The following is a 19,666-nucleotide window of genomic DNA, read 5'->3' as shown; positions in this document are numbered from 1 at the left end:
GGCGGGCGGCGCCCGCAGCCGCAGCCGGAGCCGCCGGAGCCGGAGCGGTGCTACGCCGGGAGCCGGGCCCGCCGGAGCGCTCGGTGTGAGTGCGGGGCCGGAGCCCGGGCCTCGCCGCCGCCCCAGCTCCCGGCCGGCGAGGGCGGTTTGCCCCCGGGGTCTCGGTTACCGGGGCGCGGTGGGGCCTCCCGTGCTCGGCCCGGCGGAGCGGGGCGGCCGGCGGTCCCGGCCGGCGGAGCGGGGGCGGGCAGGTCGCAGCTCTGCCCGCTCTGTCCCCGGCGTGTGGCTTCTTGCCGGGCTGGGGGCTCAGCAGCCGCCGCGCCTCCGCCGGCCCCCGCCCCGCCGGGGCCGGATCTCTGCCCCCTCCCAGCCCCCTGGCTTCCCCCGCTCCCTCCTTGCCCGCCTTCCCTCGCCCCCGGCCCCGCCGGCTGCGGAGGAATGCTGCGTCCGCCCCGCCAGCCTGTAGCTGTCCCGCCATCAGCACCGCCGCGCGGGCCTCGCGGGCGCGCCGGGCTTGCGTGAGGAGCAAGGCCGCCGCACGCTGATGCACTCCCATGCTCTGCCCTCAGTGGTGGCTTGCCTTTGCGTGAGGGGTTGCTGAATGCAACTCTTCTGTGCGTGTGCATTTATTTTGGGCATGCATAGGGTAGCTTAACAAGTGTCTTGCTTGGTCTTTTAAGCTTTAAGGTAAGGCTCCCAGAGATGGGTTTACAAACTTTTAGGGCAGGAGCTGCATTTCTGTTTTCCCAGGCGGTACCTCAGGGGTATCGAGCAGTGACTGTAATCTTCACACACAACTTTATACCCAACTAAAACTAGTGAGAGGCCAAGCATCAATTTCCCTGCTCTGGGGGTCTTGTCAGCAAGCTGAGAAATTGGAAGGGCCGGCTAAAAAACTGTATTTGCCTTGTTAGAGGTTGAGAGGGTTGCTGCGAGTGCTGGCTGCAGCGGTGTGAGCTGCAGGCTGCTCCCCTGGCAGGGCAGTGCCGCATGTCAAAGCAAACCTGTACTCCTCGGGTTTGTTCTGGCTGAGCAGCCGGCTGGAGGGAGCCATTAAGGAGGAATTAAAATGGAAGTCTCTGTAGAGAAGGGCTGTTTACCATCTGAGGAATTAAGCTCCATTTTATTTCTCTTGGGTTTTGAGTGTCAAAAAGAGCAAATTGGGGTGTGTGTTGTGTTGTGTCCCTCTGGCCGCTCCCTGGGTGTTCGAGGGCAGATCACCCCAGCTTGGCTTTTGCACCAACGTTGAAATGTCCCTGAAAACTTGGGAACTGCAGCACCCTTGGGGTATTCCTGGGCCTGCTACTGCTGATGGGAAGGGCACTGCTTGTACTGCTGTAGTGGGGCCAGCCTCAGCACGGGTCCGTGGTTGCTGGTTGTGATCTGAAACCTCTGCCCTGCAGCCTCGGCTCTGTCTTCCTCCACAGCTGAACTTTTTGGTTGGCCATGAACGCTAGCGGCCCTGGCTATCCGTTAGCCTCTCTCTACGTGGGAGACCTCCACCCAGATGTGACCGAAGCCATGCTCTACGAGAAGTTCTCACCTGCTGGGCCCATCATGTCCATCCGAGTCTGCCGGGATGTTGCCACGCGCCGATCGCTGGGCTATGCCTACATAAACTTCCAGCAGCCTGTGGATGGTACGCTCCCTGTAACGCAGCCCCGAGGAGCTTCCCCGCGAGAGGGGAGGGGGGTGTGCGAGAGAAGGAAGGGCAGGCCGTGGAAAAGGGGGTAGCAGTTGTTTGTGGGGATGCCTTAGCTGTTACGGCTTGGCAATATTCTGCTGCTGTTGGGTTTCTGTTGTAACTAATCTCAATCTGCTCTCAGACGATGACCTATCCCACTCCCATCTCCTGTGGGACTGGGAGAGGGTGCGGCAGCTGGGCTTTGGGTTTGTAGGGGGAGGAAGGTGACTTGCGAGAGTTGCCTCCCTCCATGCGCTGTCAGAGAAGGGCACCAAAACCCCTTCTGCCCTTCCCTGGGGTAGCGAGCTGCCCACTGTCTCGTGGCATGAAGCGAGGCCCCTCTCCTGGCAGGCATCGCAGTGACAAAGTGCTACATGGCGTGGTACCCAACAGGCGTTTCATGCTGGATTGAGGCAGTGGTGATGGGTAGGTGTTGGGTTAGTTGCCCTGGAGACCAAAATTTTTACTGGGTAAATGAGTTGGGCATCTGCCAAACTGGAGCTTGTGGTGAAATGAATGCTACCGTGGGAGTCAAACATGCTTTGGGGGGGGTGGGAACAAACCTAACTCTCCTCTCCCTGTGTCTTTGCTGCTTTGCCAGCTGAGCGAGCCCTGGACACCATGAACTTTGAAGTGATCAAAGGCCGTCCCATCCGCATCATGTGGTCCCAGCGGGACCCTGGCCTCCGGAAGTCGGGGGTTGGAAACATATTTATCAAGAATCTGGACGACTCCATTGATAACAAAGCTCTGTACGACACGTTCTCCGCCTTTGGAAACATCCTGTCATGCAAGGTACGCGTACCCTTGGGCCCTGCAGGAAGGGGCTTGCTGCAGAGCTGAAACACATTCTCAGCAGTGTGCTCCTGCCAGCTGAAATTCACTTTCTTGTTCTGCTTCCTACAAAGTTTCCTCTAAATTCCCACCTGCTTTGAAGCCAAAAGGCCCTGCTGTGTTTCTCTTGGGAGTGGGGGCTTTCCCCCTTGCCCCACATCTTCCCAGTCCCTGCACAGAGATGTTGTGTGCTGTCCTGTCTGAGCTCAGTGCATCAATGGCATTTGGGTCTCAGTGACCCACGAGCTCTTGGGCATCATATAAAGCACCAGGTGCTGCAGGCCAACCACTTTGGCCCCAGCAGGACATCTGGCCCTGGGCAGCCCTGGGGCAGAGCTCTTGCCTGGCTCCCTGACCTGCTGCCAGCATCCCAATGCAGCTCAGTCGCTGTGGGAGTGGGACATCAGGGAGGGTAAACACCCCTGGAAAACGAGGGTGGGTTCTCCTGCAATTTACTTGTGTGCATGCATGGGGAAAAACAGTGCCTGGGGTTTTTTGTTGGTTTTTTTTTTTTCTTCCCCCTCCCCCCCTTTCCTCACCCTGCATTTGTAGGTGGTTTGTGATGAAAACGGATCCCGTGGCTATGGCTTTGTTCACTTTGAGACTCATGAGGCAGCAACTCGGGCCATTGAGACCATGAATGGGATGTTGCTCAATGACCGGAAGGTGTAAGTGCTGGAGAGGAGAGTGTCTCCTTGGCTCTGCACTTGGTCCTCCCTTGCCTTGGTGCATGCTCGGGAGCAAACGCCTGCCCTGCTCAGGCTGCCACCTCCTGCTGCTCGCTCTCTCCTCGCTTCCCATCCGTCCCCGCTGGGCACAGCGTCTCTGCTGCTCTCCGGTGCCGTGAGTCATTTGCGGTCAATGCTGGTGGAAGTGTGATAGTGGTTTGGAGCTGTTCCTGATAGTGGGGAAGGAGTCTGACCATGGGCTGTGTTTTATTGCTGAGGCAGTGTAAAGAGTGCCCACAAAGCAGGGCTGGTCGTTGATCTCGGCTGTCAGCATCAGATAATTTGGGCAGGAAGAGGTTTTGTTGTTCTTCAGCTCTCTGTTTACATTGCATCACCTTATTCTCTACATCCCAGTCCCAGCAGAGGCAAGCAGCTGCCCAAGGGGCTTAGAGATACCTTGAAGGAAGAGAGCTGGCACTTGGCGGCATCCGTTGGGGTCTTCTGGGGTCTCCTGGGGTGACATCCCCAGCATGGGGCTTCACCTTCTGTTACCACTCTCCCTGTTTCAGTAGTGCCAAGTGGGTTCTGGGTAGGGGAACACCCGGGTGGGATGTGATGAAGTTGCTGGACATGAAACACAGGGTGGGTCTATGGGTGACAAAGCATGGCCTGATGTGGTGGGGTCTCTCTTGGCCTGTACCAGGACAAACATGTCTGTGTCCGTCTTTTCTCTGCAGAGGACATGAAAGGTTTCATGTTCCTTTCCTTGCTTCCTGCAGGTTTGTTGGCCATTTCAAATCCCGCAAAGAGCGTGAGGCAGAGTTTGGGGCCAGGGCGATGGAGTTCACCAATGTCTACATCAAAAACTTTGGGGATGACATGGATGATGACAGACTACGGGAAATATTCTCCAAGTTTGGTGAGCTGAAATTTGCTTTGTTGAAGCAAAGTATCCTTGTGTTGGATAAACCGGAGTTGGGGCAATGGCAAAGAAAGCTGGGGAGAGTAGTTGATTGAAATACCGAGCCCCTTCTCTTGATGGGATCTGACTTGCTTAAACACCACCTCACCAAAGGACCACAGTGGCTTAAATCGTCAGGACATTACGGGTACTTTCCTCCTATGGTGGGGGATAACTTGTATAAGGTGCTTTCCTGAAAATAAGTAGTTTACTTTCTTGGGTAACAAAAGTGGGGTTTGCTTTTGTGTTTTTAAACTGTCTTGAAACCAGCCTGCTGTCTGTTATAGGAGCCCTGGGAATAAGAGGTGTTGAGTCTGAATTTAAAGCAAAAAAAGGCTTTTCAGTTTAGTCCATTATTGGAGGATGCCTCTTGTGACAGACAGGGTTTAGTGTTGTGCCAACCCATGGGCCATACTGTCCATGCTTGGCCAGTATTAGCTCAGGTAATTTGTGAATACCCTTCATATGAACCCAATACATGTGTTCATATATAAAGGAGATGAGAACTTGTGGCCAAAGGAACTCAGTGCACTGGCTGGAGAAACCGAAAATCAAACAGCAATGAGAGCAGCATCCAGGGTGGGAGGGATTGCCCTCACTGACACGTGCAGCCTCACGTTCCCACCTTGCAGCAGGGATCCCGCTGTCTGTCCTCCTGTTTCTCTTCTGTGCTGCCACTGGCGTCTCATGGTGGCTCCTGAGCATCGTACTGCGTGCTGGTGGCACTCCCTTGGTGGGCACCCTTCTTCAGTTGGATACTTTCCTTTCCTCTTGCAGGAAAGACACTAAGTGTTAAAGTCATGATGGACACCACTGGCCGCTCAAAGGGCTTTGGATTTGTCAACTTTGAGAAGCACGAAGAGGCCCAAAAGGCAAGAGGTTCCTTGCTGCCCATCTGCTTTCTCATCCCTGAGCTTGTCCCCTGCTGATGTTCCCACCTCTCATCTGCGGGGGGAACCTCACGGGCCTCGTGCTTGCCTGGGTGCTGGTGCTGGTGCTGGCAGGGCTGCCTGGATGGGCAGAACCTGGCCAAGGGGAGCGGAACTGCTTCCCTGCCCTCGCCCAGGGGGGTCTCTGCTCGTGGTGGGGCTGGACTGGGGTGGTGGGTGAAAAAAAGGGCTGCGGCTGTCAGCTTCCCACTGCGCTCAGAGCCCCTCCCTCCGCTGGCAGGCGGTGGCTGACATGAATGGGAAGGAGATCAACGGGCGGATGGTGTACGTGGGCCGAGCCCAGAAGCGGCTGGAGCGTCAGAGTGAGCTGAAGCGGAAATTTGAGCAGATCAAGCAGGAGCGAGTGAGCAGATACCAGGTAAGGGGAGAGTGGCATGCTCTGTCCTGCAGGTCTCTGGATGTCTGGGGCATGTCCCCGGTATGGACATCACAGCCTGGGGACAGCACAGGGCTCTCCAGAGCAGATCAGTGTGCTGGGTCCCTTCTGCAATTAAAAAAGACCCACAATGGGTCCAGTTACTGCCTGGTAATGTCCTGGGAAGAAGTATCAGGAAAGAGGAGAGAGATCTAAATGCAGGATGATGCTGGCAGGTGAACAAACAGGCCTGCTCTTTCCCAGAAATTAAAATATTAGTCTGGAAATGAGGTGGCTTCCTGAGGGCTTGGAGCAGCTTCATAGCAATGGCCTGGGCACCCTCTTCACTCGGGGTGTCTCACCTATGAGTGGAGGACACGTGCAGTCCTGGCTCCTCTCCACGTCACTGGTCCCATGGCAGCTCTGGAGAAGACGTGTTTGTGGGCTGTCCTACCCTCTGGCTTTGCTGCTGGTGCATGCATCCAGCTTGAGAAGCTGCTGTAAACTTGGGGAGCCCAGAGGCCAAGCTGCTTTTCTGCGTGTTTGCAGGGTGTCAACCTGTATGTGAAGAACCTGGATGATGGGATAGACGATGAGAGGCTGAAGAAGGAGTTTTCTCCCTATGGTACCATCACCAGTGCTAAGGTGAGCGATTGGGGCTGTTTCTGGGGCTCCTGGGGTCAGCTGGATGGTGCACCCAGCCCTTGGGAATGGCTCGGGATTATTATCGTGTTGAGCTCTGGTTCCCTGCTGATGGCTTGTATCAAGCCACGTGTGAAGGACATGCCACTTGTACCCCACACTGTCCTGAGGAGCTTATTGATTCAGCAAATATTTTGTAGCGTTACTGAGTTACCCCAGCCCCAGTGAGGTTCAGGGTATAGGACCTTAAAGCCACATCATTCTGAATATTGCACTGCTGCTCTGCAGTTCGGGACCAATGTGATACTGATACAAATGGAAATGACCAAAAGCTGCCTTGCTCTGGGGAGACTTGGGTTTGCCTGATTGACAGGCAGGCCTTTTGTCTTTTGGAAAAACATTAAAAGTGTCAGCCATGCCACCAAGTCTGGCGTCAAGCTTCTGAAGGCTGTGCAGAGGATTGGTCTGGCTTTAAGGGCAGCTACCTGTAACCTGTCAGCTGCTGGGGACAGATGCTGCCTGGCCCTTGGGCAGGGCACAGTGTCCCACTGATCCCCAGCCCTTGCTGGCTCCTGTGGCATTAAGCACCAGAGCATTGCTGGCCCATGGGTCCTGCAGGGCTGGGTCACAGACCCCCTGGAAGATCACAGGCTGCAGTTTTGGGGCTTGCCCAGAATCTGCCATTTTAATTTACCAAACCTACTGGTTTTTCCTGAGCAAATCCTCCCCTTCCCTAGAGAAACCTCTCCATGGAGCTTCACAGGCACAGCCCCATAGGTCCCACCCTGGGTGTAGGGTCTGCAATGGGGTGCCTGTGGGTCCCACACATTCCCCCCCCCGCCATGCCATGCTTTGTGGGTGCCATGGTGATCTGTGGACTTAGTTGTTTTGTTCTAATCCAATTTTAGGTGATGACAGAGGGTGGCCACAGCAAAGGGTTTGGGTTTGTATGTTTTTCCTCCCCAGAAGAGGCTACCAAGGCCGTGACAGAAATGAATGGGAGGATCGTCAGCACCAAGCCTCTCTACGTCGCGCTCGCTCAAAGGAAAGAGGAGCGGAAAGCAATCCTCACCAATCAGTACATGCAGAGATTAGCCACCATGAGGGCTCTGCCCGGCCCTCTCCTGGGCTCATTCCAGCCCCCCCCAGCATACTTTCTACCCCCCATCCCCCAGGTGAGTCCCTGTTCCCGAATGGCAGCCTTGCATGGGGACCCGAATTTACCCTGTGCTGGAGGAGGGGGGTGGCAGTCGGGCTGAGGAACATATCTCTGTACAGACCCACGCGCACGCTGGCATGGGATCAGCGCTGGGCTTCTGCGTAAGCGGCAGGGCTTGCCGAAATGCTGGTGGGGTGCGGGTGCTGCAGGCAGTGGGGTGGGGATTTAGTAGCCACGAACCGCTCCTCAGAGGCGGGAAGCAAGGACGAATTTGGTGGGAGGGTGTGAGCATGGGGAACAAGTTCCCTGATGAAAGAAGGGGAGGGAGAAGGGTTGTAGAGGTGCAAAAGCTTGTGGGGAGAACATAAGTGGAGCTGCTGGAGGACACAGAGGCAGCAGGACTGCAGGTCTGTCTTTAAAGTGCTCTGGCACACTGTGAAGCATGGGTTTGGCTCACTTGTCTGTGTGCGGCAGCCGCTGAGATGCTCCGGGTTAGATCTGGCTTGGCTTAGCTCCCAGGTCACCTTGGATAACATGTTCTCCTTTCCTAGCCACAAACCAGAGCTACCTTCTACAGCCCCAGCCCGGTTGTCCCAGTCCGTCCTGCCACTCGCTGGAGTGCGCAGCCCTCCCGGCCTCCCCGTGAGTCAGCCTGTCCCTCCCCACAGGCTCTTGGTGTGAGCTGGGCTCGGTTAGGGACGGAGGGTCTCCAGAAGCAGCACAAAGCATGTAACCACAGGGGGCTGTTGCCTGGAGGAGTATGCGGGGGTTTGGTGCAGGGGTCATGGTGAGGGGCACTGAGGGATGAGATGTTAGGGTTGACCCCAGAGGTGAGGTGCTCCCAAGGTTTCCCCAGCCACGGTCACTCCCCCCCACATTTCCTTCTGTTCCTTTGCTATCAAGAAGCTTTACTAATCATGCTCCATGTCTACAGCAGCATATCCTGCAGCTACCCCCATCCTGAGGGCTGCTGCACCACCCCGGCGCTTGCTGTCCAACATCAGCACCATGAGACAGGCTGCCACCCAGGTGCCCCGTGTGCCCCCCCAGGCCCAGAGAGTGGGTGAGTGTGGGAAGGACCCATCTCGGACATCCCCATAGTGGCCGTGCGTGGGCAAGGATGCTTGCTGTGAGCTTGGGTCTGCCTCCAAAGGTGGATTGGTTTGTGGAATTGCTTGTGGAGGAGTCTGGGTGGTGCCCTCAGGTGTGATGGGACTGGAGCAGTGTCTGTGGTAAATATGTAACTTCTGGGGAAGGCTACGGTCTATCAGGTAACGGGACAAGTCTCTGACATGCAGAGTGGTCTTGTTGGCCACTGCTCCTTGAGTATGTTCATTAAAGATGATGATGATGCAGCCACAATGCCCTAGGCTTAGTGCTCAGACTGAGGTGGAGGTTGGGAAAGAACCTCTTGGGCAGCACTCCTCACCTCAACTTTTGCCCTTGTCCCCTTGTTTCTCTGCCCTCATCTCCCTGCAGGAGGGGAGCCAGTGTGGGCTGAGGGCTGGTGGCACTTGCTCTTGCAGCCCACCCTCCTTGGTGCTATGCCTGTCATCTGGTTGCTAACGCAGATGGGTGTTTCTGGAGGAGAGAAAAGGAGGCCTAGGTATCTTTGCCAGCTCTCCTGCCCTCTGCACAAAGCCAGGCAACCCCAGACCATCAGGCAGGACGGCAGCACCCTGCCTGTCCCGGGGAAGCTGCCTTTGACCTGGAGCTTGTTTTGAGCCCATGGGGCCATTTTTCAGGCCCTTGGGCTGAGCATACTGCCCTTGTAGCTTCAGCCTCTCTACTGTAGGCGTGCATTTAATGGGCTCCTCTTTAGAAATGTGCCCATCCTTGTTACAGCCAACATCGGGACGCAGACGGTCAGCGCTCGGGTGCCTTCCTCGCCCACCCTGCCACGGAGCACCCCGCAGTACAAGTACTCCTCGGCCATCAGGAACGCGCAGCCGCTGGGGCACATGCAGCCTGTGGTGGCCCCGCAGGTAACAGCTCTGTGGGCTCCTGGCTTCAGCACGGCCACCGCCATGTGCATCAGTCCTGGCCCTGCTCTGGGTTAATGCAGCTGCTGACCCCAGGCAGCTCCATGGCTCTGTTTGACTGGTACTACGGAGACCTTTCCCAGGGGCTGCTGGGGTGACTGGGGCTACAGATCCAGTAGCCACACAGCTGCGATGCCTGGCTCTGGCTTTCCTGGAAGCTGGCACTTGGATATAAGCAGGCAAGGAGTCTGCATCAGCATCTTGGAAGGGTGAAACGCCCTGCTGCGCTTGGGGACCAGCACCATTCATGCAAGCCAGGTAACTTGTGCATCGCTTCCAGTGTTTGATTGCTGCTCTTCTGTTTTTTCTCCAGCTAGGAGAACCTGCTGTGCATGTCCAGGGGCAGGAGCCGCTGACAGCATCCATGCTTGCAGCAGCCCCTCCTCAAGAGCAGAAGCAAATGATAGGTGGGTGTCATGGCTGCTCTGCTGAAGTAGGTTCAGCTGTGGGGCTGTGCATGCATGTGAGGGCATGTGGACTTGCATATACCAGGAAAACTTAGCTGCTAGGAGAAGCTGTAAGCCTTTAGGACTACTCTGATATTATGCTGCTTAAAAAAAAAAAAAAGGGCTGTGTTGGAAGGGTATGGAGGCAGCAAAACCACTCCCTGTCTGTATTAGCTGGCTGGCCATGAGACAGCGTCTTGGCAAAGCTCTGCAGGAGAGGCAGAGCTCCATCCTGCCCGTCCTGCCAGGCTGCACCAGGGCGTTTGTGATCCCTCTGAACTCTGAGCCATCCTGCATCACCACTCTTGGGTGCTGATGGACAGCTTGGTGGCTGTAGGGGTTAGGGTCATCTCTGCTGCAGCGTCCTTGGGTGTCCCAGTGGTGGAGCGGCCAGTGCCTGTGGCATGGGAGGGGATTGCTTGCCCCTGCTGCAAGGAGGCTGCCCTGCTCTGCCTGCCTCACGGGCTTGGCCTGTCAAAAGTACAGCAGGTCACAGACCAGCTCTTCCCTCACCGTGGGGAAACTGCTCCTGCAGAAGCAGACCCCTTCACACGCCCACTGCTGGGCGGGCATGGACAGGGCTTGCTGTTCCACCACCCTGCTCCCATGGCAGGTGTCTGCTGCTGTCTGGCTTCACCCCGGAGCTTCCCTGCCTGCAGCTATTATTGCTGTGACATGCCAGAGTAGGCTTGCTTGTGAGCAGTGACTTTTCCCCCACCATCCTTGTTGCCCTTTTGACTGAAAAGGGATGAGCTGGGAGGCAGGAGGGCTTGCACTGGGTTTGAAAATGCTGGAGGTCTTGCTTAGCGCTGATGTTCTCCCTGGTTTTTGGAACAGGTGAGCGCCTCTACCCTCTGATCCACACGATGCATCCCACGCTGGCTGGCAAGATCACTGGGATGCTGCTGGAGATAGACAACTCTGAGCTGCTGCTGCTCCTGGAGTCCCCTGACTCCCTGCGCTCCAAGGTAGGAGGCACTCGGTGCCTGAAGAAATCACAGCCCAGAAGATGGGCTAAGGATGTTAAGTGTGGGGAAAGCAAGTAGCTGCTCTTTTTAAGTGAAAAGATGTGAAAGGGCCCTGGGCTGATGACTTTGTGCCCCGTGGCTGAACACCTGCCCTCCTTCAGCAGAAGGTCCAAGTTCTGAGGGTGGTTTGGAAGTGGCTGGGAAGTGAGAGGGAAAAAAGCAGAGTGGGCGCCACACCCTGGGGGGAGGGCAAAATGCTCTGGGAATAGAAATGAGGTAAATGCTGCCTCTCTGAAGAATTTCTTCAGTTTCCTCCTTAATCCTGGTGAATGTTGATGGGAACCAAAGCTAAAAATATTTGCAGTGAATTGTCTGCATCTCCTTAGAGGCAGGATTCACTTCTACCCTTTCACCAACACATTTTTGAAGGAGCATGGGATCTGCTGGGTGGTGTGAGGCACCTCTACCTGGGGAGAAGTTTGGTTTTTCTCTCTGTACAGTTCTGACTCCTATAGAGAAGGAGAGGTGCCCCAGTATTTTCCTAGGGAAGAGAGAGAAGAGTCTGAGCTGATCCGTCTCTTCTAGGAGAGACTTGGATTTTATAACTATTAAAGTTCTTTGCACAGACCCACGTCCAAGAGGTAGAGGACAGGACCGGGAATATTGCATTTCTTGTGCCATGTGCTCCTATGTTGAGAAACTCAACTTCTTCACCCCCTTTTGCTCTCTGTTGTAAGACTGAGGAAGCGGTTGCTGTTCTCCAAGCGCACCAGGCTACGGAGACGTCGCACAAGAGCAGCACCGCGGTGTTCCTGCAGTGACTCCGGGTAGGCGCAGGGAGCTGTTGCAAGTGTCGGTGTGTGCATACTGTATCCAGTGGCTCTGGCTTCTGACTCTGAAACTGGGGATTGGGTTTCTTGTCCAGACCAAGTATGGCTTGATGAGCAATATAAGTATCTTTGACTGTAATATTCCACTTCTTAAATCACATCCTCCTTTCCCAGACTTAATTGTACTGCAGAGACATGGTTCTGTGCACTTTGAGTATGTTCACAAGGGCAATGACTCTGCAACCAGGAAGGAGGATAGGAAAGGATCTTGCTTTTCTGTAGGTGTAGTAGGGACTGGCACAATCTTTCCTGGGATTTCCCGGTGGTTTTTTGCAGAACCTTGCAGTAGATACCCTATAAAATGTTGGTGGTCCAGTGTGTGCTTGATCAGGAGAGCTGGTCCTGCTGTGGAGGGTGGGACAGACTCATTAACAAGCAATTCAGACTTTCACTTACCCCTCTGAAGATAATATTTCCTTGACTTGTGGTTGCAAGGAAACTGTCTGTTAATTCAAGTTCAGGTGAATTCTTTTCTGGATGAAATTGTTCCTTTAGCAGTTGAAAATTGCATATGTGGGTTATTTTAGGGTTTTTTTTGTAGACATCAGGACTGAGAGCAAGCCCTGAGAACACTGCCTTTGAAGAACAGCAGCAGCAACCCCACCGTGCTTTTGGAATCGCGTCTGTACAGTGACCTTGGCTTGTCTTCAATGCTCCATCCTATTTTTCTTGTGTGTATTGTAAACCTTGCAGAATTGTTTCCTTCTGCACCTGTAGAAAATTCCCACACTAATTCTTTTCTTGCTACTGAAAGCGTATTGTGAAATGTAACGTGGAACCCAGCCCGGTTCAGTTGCCCAGGAAATGACAAGTGCTGATGAATCATCATTTTTAGTGGATTTAATGGGTTCTGTAGTTTTATTTGCTCTTGTAGCTGACACTAATAAAGAACTGATGCTTTCACCCCCAAAGCACGGGTTAGTTCCCTTTACAGAAAGACTGCAAATACTTCTGCTCTGTTTCATGCAGGTGGAGGGATGGACTTGGGTCAGGCTGCTGTAATTAGTGTTTGAAGCCTGTGATGCTGGTGGGGTGGCAGTCCTAAGAGCTGATGGGAAGGGACACATGGGATTAAATGAACAAAGTGCCAACCAACAGGCTCTCCTGATCATTCCTGACTCTTCAGGAGGATGGCTTTAAGCAAATTTCATACCATATACCTGGATTTTATCCTTCTAGCTAGCTGTTTTTAACTTCCTTTTAAAAGACATCATCTTCCTGTGGTTCTGCTTTGTAATGGACCTTGTACAACTGCAGGAGTACTGGCACTGTGTGTCCCCTGCTGGTCACCATGCTCTGTGTGTGTCTGTGGTGCACAAGACCCAGCTTTTGAGGTAATGTGGAGTAGCTGTAAATCAAAAGCTGCTTTTCCAATGATGTGTGGTGCTGACCAGCGGTTTGGAGGAGTCACTGATGGGCCTAAAAACATTCATAACCACATTGCATCCCACTGGGATGCTCCCTGCTCGCAGGCATAGCTGGGACCTCTTATTACTGTGTTCTGCTCTCTGGGGCTCTCCCAGAGCATGTTGCTGTTGTCATCCTGGCCTTAATGCTCTGCTCTTCCTATTCAGGAAAGGGCCCTAGAAGCTTCTTGGTACTTGAGACTGGCGATGTATTGACCTTACTTGACTGCCTGCTTCCTTGAGCTGACAGGAGCACACCTCCATCAGCACCACCTACCTCCTTTCTGTCCAGCTTGTGTGCTGGTGTTTCTGGCTTGATCTTCCTTCTGTGCTGTCTCATGCTCACTTCAGCTCGCTGCCGAGTCATCCCTCCTATCTGTTTTCTTTCCAGCATTTTAATAGGATCACTTACACATTTGCTCCTGCATGGTATCTGCTCTGCTGGGACTCTTCATCATTCCTTTTTCTTGCCCAATTCTTCCTCTGACCTCCTTATATATTTCTTTTCCTCAGATTGGATGCTTGAAGTGTGCACTATTTAGAATCTCGTTAGTGAGGTGCTTATCTTTATAAGTTGTCACTTCTCCCAAAGTGTAACTGGTTGGAAGCTTTTATTCTTTGTCTCCAGAGGAAAAAATATATATTTGCATGAGTGTAATGGATATAAGAATCTGGAACAGAACTGTACAGGTAAACTTCATTCTGCTGTTGGCTAGCTTGTCTCTGCAACCTTTTTTCAGGTGTAACAGGTGGTGTCACAGGCTCATCTGAACTGGCCTACAGTGCTAGATGGCTTGGCTTGAGAAGGCAGCTTTAAAGCTAGAGGGAATGCAGGGAAATCAGAATAGCCTAAAAAAGGACATGAACAAAGGCCAGGGAACTTTTAAATGTTTATCAGAGAAAGTGAAGTTGGTGCTTGGATCCCCATGTATGCTGGAGGATACTGGCAAGTTTTCAGAGTAGCTCCCTGGCTCAACTCGTGGAAGTGCGAGGCCTTGGGGAGTTGAGGCAGGAACAGCAATGCAAATCTGGAGTCTCTAGTTTGGAATAGTTGCCGTGGCTTCTGAAAGGGGTGGATGAAGGTGTGCCCCTGACAAGCACTCTCTGGCTGCCCATGTGGACAGCACTACCTCTGCCTGCCTGGGAAGCATCCTGCAGTGACAGTAGCACCACTGCTGGAACAGAAGGGGAGATGGCAGCAGAAGTGACCATGGGCTCAAAGTAGCACATCTTATTGCTGAGCTTGATCTTTGCTAGATTTTTGTCTATCTGGCGGCATTGCTCAGGAAAAGTCTGAGGTAAGGTATTAAAATGCATTGCTGTTGCTGAGAGGGGAAGGAGATGTGAATATTGCTGCTTAGGTGCAGTGTTCAACTGCAGTTCAACACCTATCTGCCACCCCAGATTAACAGTGGGGCTCTTAAAAACTATAACTCTTAAGGGAAGCTAGTCTTCCTCCTGTATTCTGTGACCTTCCTCTGCTTATCCGAGTACTGCTGGCCAGTGCTTCCCCACCCTGAAAATCATCACACTTACTTGCTAATATTTCGGGCAAGTGCTGGTTGCAGGATCAACAGAGCTGTGGCGCTTAAACATAGGAGCAGAGTGAGGATAGCAATTTGTGCGCCTCAGGGAGGAGTCCTCTCAAGCCCTGGCCAATTACAGCTGATGGAGTACAGCCCTGGGACCTACAAAAAAACTGCTTAGTGTCAGGCTAAGATGGCAAGAAATCTTTGTCTCTTTAATGCCATTAAAGTCATGCCTGCTTTCTAAATTCAGTCTAGTGGGGTATCTGCTTGGAACCCTGTCTGCTTGGGCGAAGTGCCTAGCTTCTCTCTCCTGGTCTGTGCTGTAAGCAGTGTTTAGTGTTGTCCAACATCTTGACTTACTAGTTAAAGCATTCTAGCCATGCAGTGTGCAAGGCTGAGCAGTGTATTGCATCTGGCCTCCAAAGCAAGGCGTTATACAGCAGCACTGGAACTCCTCTGACAAAAAGGGGGGGACAGTATGAAGTGGTTAAAAGTGTTCCAGTTCCCATATACCATCCATCATGTAAAAAAACACAGCTCTAAAATGAAAATAAACATGGCTTTAATGAGAACTGGTTTTATCAATTCCTAGAATAACTCCAAATATCTCTTTATCTACCATTTTAAGTCAGTGCCATCAATACCAGATAAGGAAAAGATCAAAAAGTATGAACATGCATTGAAGTAGTAAGCCAGACCTCAGCTGGGATGTCACTTCATATCCCCCTCCTCATAACACCCTGTAGCAACTGCTCTAAAAGGCACAGAGGAGCTGAAGTTTTTTTAAAAAGAGCAAACAAAAAAAAAAACCAAAAACCATTTGTAAAATTCCCAAGCACCCACAATCTGAAAGTAGTAGTGCACAGTGTAACAAGGCAGGCTTAACTTGCTGCTGTTTCCTTAAATGTGCAGAATAATTAAAAATAAAAGAAAGCTGCCACTGTAAACATCTGCCCAGCCCACTAAAGAGCAGAAACTCAGCTGAGGGCCAGCAGGCATCAAGTAGGAGAGGGAACAAGCTCAGCCCTGTGCAAGTAACTGCACCCCTCTTACAAGAATGGTATGTGGTGCCAGGGCAACTGCAGCAGTTCCTGCAGCAACCTTACTTAAGTAATAGAAGCACAAACACAGCAAAACTGTCACCTGAATAAGGACAAGAAAACCACTCTGTAGCTCCTCAGAAAGAACAGCCACTTCCCATGCATCTCAGCCAACACAGAGAAAGTCCCTGAGGCCAAGAGTTACAGGCAAGTTGACTTCAGCAAGGGAAGTTAACCTGCATGCCTCTCAGGGGGGCAGCAAAACTTTGCATAATCTTAGAGCCAGAGTTTGATACAGATTGTGTCTCTTAACATTCATTGTGCTGGCACAGAACCTGTTAGATGTCAGCAGCATAGAAGATAGATTTCAATACCGATCCTGCATTAAGATTGGTCCCTGTAACAACATCAGAAGAGGAGAAAGCTTTCTTCTGCAGTGGAAAACAAAGCTTTCCTTGTTGCTTGGTTACACTAGGCTCTGTTCAGTTCTTGCAGTAATCTCAGTGCAGCTGTGTTCTTTGGTTCAATTTTCAACAAGCTCTTGATATCGGCAATACTGGATTTGTAATCCTAGAAGGAGAATTTTTTTTAAGTGTTAGAACACTGAAAATGGTCTAAGGCTCTTGCTGCAGAATTACTACCCTGCACCACAACTAAGCCCATCACTCCCTCCGTATAATTGCTTAAGCACTGGTGTCAATGTAGCTGTTCTAAAACATGCTTAAACTAGGGCTGAGAGCTGAGAAGATAATTTCATCACTCAAGGGGTTTCTGAGTCCAATGCAAGAAGTCCTCCAGTAGTGCCTAGAGAATATCTCATCAGACTTGAAAAGATAAAGCTCAACACAGCATGTAGCTGCTTCTAGTATCTCCAGAAACAGGACCTGGTACTGGGAAAGTCCATGAGATCCAACCAGCAAATAGTGATGTGAAAGAAAATCCCCCCAGTCCACACAGGTCTCAGCTATCTGATGGCAGGTGTTGTCTACATCAGAAACAAGTTCTAAACAGCATCTCTTGCCTATCTAGAAGCCTGCATACAGGCTTCTAGACCTAGCCTACAACTTCAAAAACTCCTGACTTACCTTCAGTTCTTTAAGTGCTTGAGCACGCCGGTAGAGTGCCTTAACATTTTTAGGATCTAATCTCAGAGCTTCTGTGCAGTCCTGTACTGCTTCCTTGTATTGCTTCAGAGTCAGGTAACAGAGAGCTCTGCAATACAATTACCTGGTGTTGTGGCTTAACGCAGCTAAGTGCCACACAGCTGTTTGCTCACCCCCCCACCCCAGTGGGATGGCACAGAGAATTGGGGGGGAAATTGTGGGTTGAGATAAAGACAACAGGACAGAAAAGGAAAGGAAAATAAATAATGGTAAAAGAATACACAAAAGTGATGCACAATGCAATTGCTCACCACCCACTGGCCAATGCCCAGCCCATCCCCAAGCAGCATTTCCTGCTGGCCAACTCCCCCCAGTTTATATCCTGAGCATGATGTCATGTGGTATGGAAAATCCCTTGGGTCAGTTGGGGTCAGCTGTCCCAGCTGTGTCCCCTCACAGCTTCTTGTGCACCTGGCAGAGGAAGCTGAAAATAATCTTTGACTAGTGTAAGCACCACTTAGCAACAACTAAAACATCAGTGTGTTGTCAACATTATTCAGTTAAAAGGGGGGGGTGGAGGAAACAGTTTTTCAGTCTCTAAAAATTTTTTTTTTTTTCACTAACTACTCTAAAGCTAAAAACCTGTCAAGGATGCAGGTTCCTAGCTCTACCAGTCCAGAATAAGCTCTGCTTGCCGCAGTTGCCCTAGGAGTCTTTAAGTAGAGCAATCTGCAATTCATGGTTCATGGGGCAGCAGACACTACTCAAAATAACAGAGTCCTGGCAGACAAGTACTAAAGGGAGAAATCCCTTATGACCCCTAAGCTGAGTGTCTCCAAGGATTTTTTGCAGTACCTGATCAAAGAACATTTTACAAGTTCCAGGGAAGACTGCACTTGGGATGAACGTGTGTGGGTGTTTTTGTTGTATTCATTTTTTGGGGAGAAAACATTAGACATCTCTGTCAGAAGTACCATGCTGGCTTTTATAAAGGGCCAAGAAGTACTTGGGCAAAGAGCCGAGTAGTACCTGTTGGTGTAAGTTGCACATTCCTGGCTAAGCTGTAAACTCTCACTGTACTTCTCAACTGCTTCTTTATGGTTTCCTTTCTTTACAAGTTCGTTTCCTTCTTCCTTCAGTGTTCGAGCTCTCTCCGTGCCAGCAGCGGTCTGGTCTGGAAACAGCATGAAAGAATACAGGATGCTATAAAACTGACAAGACCAGTGCAGCTTCTCAGAAAGCAAACATCCCTGTACCAGAGGTGAGGCACAGAGACATCAAAGGATCCAGAATCAACCAAAAAGGCTGTGGCAGAACCAGGCCCAGGTTTCTCAAGGCCTCAGCCCCAGCTGCAAACATGCCAAGCAGGTGTGGCAGCTGCCTTGTTCATCACCTTTCTGAGCTACAGGGCTCTGTGCCCTGCCCAAGGGCACGCTCTCACCTGGTCCTCCCTGCGGTGCAGTTGCAGGGGCAGCATTTGCCCCGGTGGTTCCAGCAGAAGGAACGCTCCACCTCGTCTGGGCAGAAACAGGGACCGTGGGGATTGGTGGGAGCTTCTGGCGCCAGTTCACGCCATCCTTCTCCAGCAGAGCTTTAGTCATCCTGGAAGAGACAGCTGGCAGTCACCCCGTCTGTTGGCTGGATGGGCCACGCAGTAGCCAGTAGGGTCTCTTTTAACTTGGCACACGTATTAAGGACAGCATCTCTCTGTTAACCCCTTTACATGCATCCAAACTAAGTTCCTTCTGCAGACAGGACGTTAATGAAAGGAGCTTCTTCATGTCAGCAGGGCTAAAAATACCACACGATGAGGGCTGGAACTGTCAGTGCTCAGCCAAGCGAGAGGTGTGCACGTCACTCCTCAGCTTGGTGAGCAATGAAGTGAAGCTGACAGCTCCAGGGAGAGAAAAGGACTACAGCAGCCCATAAACCTGGTCAGCACTGGGAGGCTTAACAGGTAGAGCATTGGAGCTTGTAGTTTGTTATTTGTTTTAAAATAGACACTCAGCAAAGCAGAAACAGTCCCAGGGAATTCATTCTCAGCCCTCAACCAGGATCTTGAAAGGCACTGAGGGCACCAGCAGCCAAAGGCAGCACGGCCAGATCCAGGTTGCTTCACCCACATGCTCGGGATCCAGCTTGCTCCCGCCAGGGCTGCAAAACAAAGCAAGACTCGTGGAAGCAGCTCACCGAGCTGTTCCGTTCACAAACCTTTCAGTATTACCCGCCGAGAGCACCATGCAGCAGCCGTTACCTGTTGACGCCGTCATGTGCCGCCTGCACGGCGCAGTCCACCTGCAGCACCGTCTTGTAGTCCACGTAGGCCAGGCCGTACCTCTCCAGGGCCTCGTAGGCCGCGGCCCGCCTGAGGAGGGGCTTGATCCCAAACGGGACCAGGTCGAGGGCGCTGGGGCAGAGGGGAGAGAGCCGTGCGTGAGCCCGGCCGGCCTCGGGCAGGAGCCCCGTCACGTCCCGGCCGGCGCTGCTCCGGGGCTACCGCCGTCCCTGCCTCGCCTGCCGCCCTAACCCGACGGCGGGGCAGCGAGTGAACGAGCCCCCGAGACCCGCCACCCCCCGGCCCCACCGCTCACCCGCTGCAGTCGGCGATGCAGAGGCGGCAGGCGCCGTCCTTGAGGTGGCAGGCGGCGCGGTTGGCGAGTAGCACGCTCCGCTCCTCGGCGGCGGCCTCCCCTGCACCGGGACACAAGCGGGACAGTGAGTCGGTCGGTCGGTCGGTCCGTCCGCCCACCTCCCCCCCAGGACGCGCCGTACCTGCGGCCTCCAGCAGCTGCAGTGCGCGGGTGTAGAGCTCGGCGGCCGGCCCGTACTGCCCGCGGCGGAACTCCTCGTTACCGGCCCGACGCAGGGAGCTGGCGCTGGGCGACGCCGCCATCGCCGCGCCGCTGCCGCCGCGCCGGGCTGGGGGCGGGGCTTGTGCAGACCTTGCTTCCATTTGTCCGGGGCGGGGGGCGGGGCCTGGGCAGACAGC

The 19,666-nt window shown here is 52.9% G+C and overlaps 2 protein-coding genes across 8 annotated transcripts; one reads left to right on the top strand and one right to left on the bottom strand.

The window, feature by feature from the left end:
• On the top strand, window positions 1-12,507 carry PABPC1L (poly(A) binding protein cytoplasmic 1 like). 7 transcript variants are annotated; one of them, XM_075109078.1, is made up of 16 exons: window positions 1-85; window positions 1,428-1,639; window positions 2,286-2,479; window positions 3,071-3,186; window positions 3,966-4,105; window positions 4,925-5,019; window positions 5,318-5,455; window positions 6,002-6,097; window positions 7,003-7,269; window positions 7,805-7,895; window positions 8,191-8,316; window positions 9,099-9,238; window positions 9,609-9,702; window positions 10,579-10,709; window positions 11,447-11,536; window positions 12,141-12,507. In XM_075109078.1, exons 2-15 carry the CDS (start codon window positions 1,447-1,449, stop codon window positions 11,528-11,530), a joined length of 1,905 nt encoding a protein of 634 aa, XP_074965179.1. In that variant the 5' UTR covers window positions 1-85; window positions 1,428-1,446; the 3' UTR covers window positions 11,531-11,536; window positions 12,141-12,507. The 7 variants fall into 7 exon arrangements, 5 of the variants coding, with proteins under 5 accessions (XP_074965179.1, XP_074965177.1, XP_074965178.1 ...); XM_075109076.1 differs by having other exon boundaries at window positions 8,188-8,316; window positions 12,141-12,246; XR_012663052.1 differs by lacking the exon at window positions 7,805-7,895 and having other exon boundaries at window positions 7,061-7,269.
• A 2,567-nt stretch (window positions 12,508-15,074) lies between these two features.
• Window positions 15,075-19,616, bottom strand: TOMM34 (translocase of outer mitochondrial membrane 34). The gene is made up of 7 exons (XM_075109083.1): window positions 19,450-19,616; window positions 19,269-19,368; window positions 18,932-19,084; window positions 18,119-18,279; window positions 17,707-17,851; window positions 16,660-16,786; window positions 15,075-16,144 (listed from the first exon to the last, which is right to left on the bottom strand). Exons 1-7 carry the CDS (start codon window positions 19,568-19,570, stop codon window positions 16,046-16,048), a joined length of 906 nt encoding a protein of 301 aa, XP_074965184.1. The 5' UTR covers window positions 19,571-19,616; the 3' UTR covers window positions 15,075-16,045.
• Window positions 19,617-19,666: the final 50 nt, after the last annotated feature.

This window comes from Phalacrocorax aristotelis, chromosome 13 (genome assembly GCF_949628215.1).
Source record: "Phalacrocorax aristotelis chromosome 13, bGulAri2.1, whole genome shotgun sequence".
Taxonomy (NCBI): domain Eukaryota; kingdom Metazoa; phylum Chordata; class Aves; order Suliformes; family Phalacrocoracidae; genus Phalacrocorax; species Phalacrocorax aristotelis.
The sequence above is the reverse complement of the archived record's forward strand: the minus strand, read 5'-3'. Positions and strand labels throughout refer to the sequence as shown.

Bases quoted from the DNA above. Each gene is read 5' to 3' on its own strand.
- PABPC1L (XM_075109075.1), top strand. From the start codon at position 1,447: ATGAACGCTAGCGGCCCTGGCTATCCGTTAGCCTCTCTCTACGTGGGA. The intron at 5,020-5,317 runs GCAAGAGGTTCC...CTCCGCTGGCAG, and splicing joins AGCACGAAGAGGCCCAAAAG to GCGGTGGCTGACATGAATGG. The intron at 10,710-11,446 runs GTAGGAGGCACT...CTCTGTTGTAAG, and splicing joins CTGACTCCCTGCGCTCCAAG to ACTGAGGAAGCGGTTGCTGT.
- TOMM34 (XM_075109083.1), bottom strand. From the start codon at position 19,570: ATGGCGGCGTCGCCCAGCGCCAGCTCCCTGCGTCGGGCCGGTAACGAG. The intron at 19,085-19,268 runs GTGAGCGGTGGG...CCTCTGCCCCAG, and splicing joins TGCATCGCCGACTGCAGCGG to CGCCCTCGACCTGGTCCCGT. The intron at 16,145-16,659 runs GTAAGTCAGGAG...TTCTCCTTCTAG, and splicing joins AAGCACTTAAAGAACTGAAG to GATTACAAATCCAGTATTGC.